This window comes from Ipomoea triloba, chromosome 5 (genome assembly GCF_003576645.1).
Source record: "Ipomoea triloba cultivar NCNSP0323 chromosome 5, ASM357664v1".
Classification (NCBI taxonomy): Eukaryota; Viridiplantae; Streptophyta; class Magnoliopsida; order Solanales; family Convolvulaceae; genus Ipomoea; species Ipomoea triloba.
Genome location: NC_044920.1, coordinates 18,100,036 through 18,102,234, shown reverse-complemented (window position 1 = coordinate 18,102,234; position 2,199 = coordinate 18,100,036). Strand labels below are relative to the sequence as shown.

Here is a 2,199-nt window from a genome sequence, read left to right as displayed (position 1 = left end):
ATTTCATTGCACGGTGGAAAGAAATCAGCTGCATAACTCGCCATATAGTATTCCATTGAGTAAACATTTGGCACAAACGAGTCATACGTAACTTTTTTAAAGTGGCATGCTGCAATGATGTGTGCACAAGGTAAGGAGGTGTTGGCGTTCCACTTTCCACAATCGCAGCTACAGTTGTTCAAACAAACTTTATGAAAGCGCAGGGGACGCTGTGTGGCATGCCGTCTTTCAAGAGCAACCCCATACAATCCCGTTGAATCATTATACCTCTCAATGGTTGCATTGGATGCCTGTTGCTCTCGTTGTGCCAACTCGTCAAAAACTTTCTTGGGCCAACACAACCCTGCTTCCCGCATCCTTTGGCCAGCTGTTCTCCCATCGGCGAACATTACCCTTATTTTATGGAAAGTGAGTCTTGCAAGCGCAGTCACTGGCAACATACGACAACCCTTAAGAGAATTGTTAAACGATTAAGATGAATTGGTTGTCATAATTCCATATCGGTGACCACCATCGTGAGACAACGCCCATTTTTCAGTGTCAATAGTTGCTAGATAATTGTACGCTGCAGGCCATTCAGCTCTTATTCTCTCTATTTTGTTCCCAAATTCTCGGCGTGTGGTTGCAATACCAACTTCCCAGATTAATGCTCGCAGTCTCCTATTCCTATTCCGGGTCATGACATTACTCCGGATGTGTCTAAGACAATATCGACGTTGGACTCGTGGGGGATGTAATGCAGACAAATCCCTGAACGCCGCATCGATCCCAGCATGCCTATCCGAAATGATGCACACCGACTCATGATCGGGGAAGACATGTGTGGCGAGTAGTGTCATGAACCAAGTCCAGCTGGCTGCATTTTCGGAGTCAACAATTGAATATGCGAGTGGAAAAATTTCTCGATTAGCGTTCATCCCGACCACTAAAAAAAGGTGGCCTTTGTAATTTCCATATAGATGTGTTCCATCCACTGAAATAACCGGGAAGCAAAATCGGAATCCGTCTATGGCGGGCTTAAAAACCCAAAAAGCATACAAGAAATCGCAGTACGGTGCCCCTTGGTTGGACTCCGTGTATTCAATTTCTACCACCGTGCTTGGGTTTGTTGTTTGCACTGACTGCAAGAAAAATGGCAGCTCGTTATAGGAATCTCCAAATTTTCCGTACTCTTGTTCAATGCATTTTTGACGAGCGTACCAAGCCTTTCGATACGTCACGTCTAATCCGTACTTATTTTTCACATCACTTTGTATGTGTTTAACTTTATAGTGCGGATCGTCACGGATCTTATGCGTGACAAGAGCAGCGATAAGTTTGCTTCTGCACATTTTGTCGACCCCCCCGTCATTGAAATCATGTCTGCATACATGCGTATTAGTCAATTTCTTGATCTGCCATTCCCCTGTGGGCCCTTTCAGTTTACTTGCAGACAACATCCAATAACACGGGTTTTCTTTCGACATGAAGTTCACACACTCCGCACGCTAAGAGGTGCTTTTTTTGTAGGAAGATTTGAATTTTTTCCTTTCACGGATGTGAAAAATGGAAACAGCTTCATGTAATTCCTCGAAGTCGGAGAAAACCATTTCGATATGAAACACCCCAGATTCAACATCGTAAGATGGCATTGTGTAGTCGTCTTCTTCTCCAAACCCAGTATTAAATGATACCGGGGCATGAAAAAACAGGATTTCTGAATCAGCCACCCTCTTTCCTCGGCTTGGTTGTGCATCCTCCTGTCTGACTTGTTGAAATGAATCAAATGGGAATGAAAATTGATTCATGTTGTCGTGATTTGTAGCTCCTTCATCTAAACTGTCTGAGGTGCTTGAAACTAGCTCTTCAGATGAGCTACTCTCTAATGAACCGATTTGCTCAGAGCTTTCTGGTAAGAATGTCTGACTAGGAAGTTGTTCTGTATGAATGGTTAGGCTCTCCAAGGGATTGTCATGGCGAAAGAATTCGACATACGGTTCGTATGCACCAAAATCTGTAGAGGATGATTCATTCCCGGCTAACAAAGCAGTGAATGTGTTTTGCGAAGTTGAAGGGTTGTGAAGCTCTTGCGTAACATAAATGTGTAGCTCACCAAGATTTTTTGTTTGGAATACATAGTATTCCCACTCTGCATCATTGGTTATACAATATGCCATTTGCATGACACCCATTGAGCTATCAATTAGGAGTCGGGCAGTA

The 2,199-nt window shown here is 43.6% G+C and overlaps 1 protein-coding gene across 1 annotated transcript; it reads right to left on the bottom strand.

Annotated features, from left to right (window-relative positions):
- Positions 1-470: 470 nt before the first annotated feature.
- Positions 471-1,331, bottom strand: LOC116020333. The gene has a single exon (XM_031260812.1). It carries the CDS (start codon positions 1,329-1,331, stop codon positions 471-473), a length of 861 nt encoding a protein of 286 aa, XP_031116672.1.
- Between the last annotated feature and the right edge of the window lie 868 nt (positions 1,332-2,199).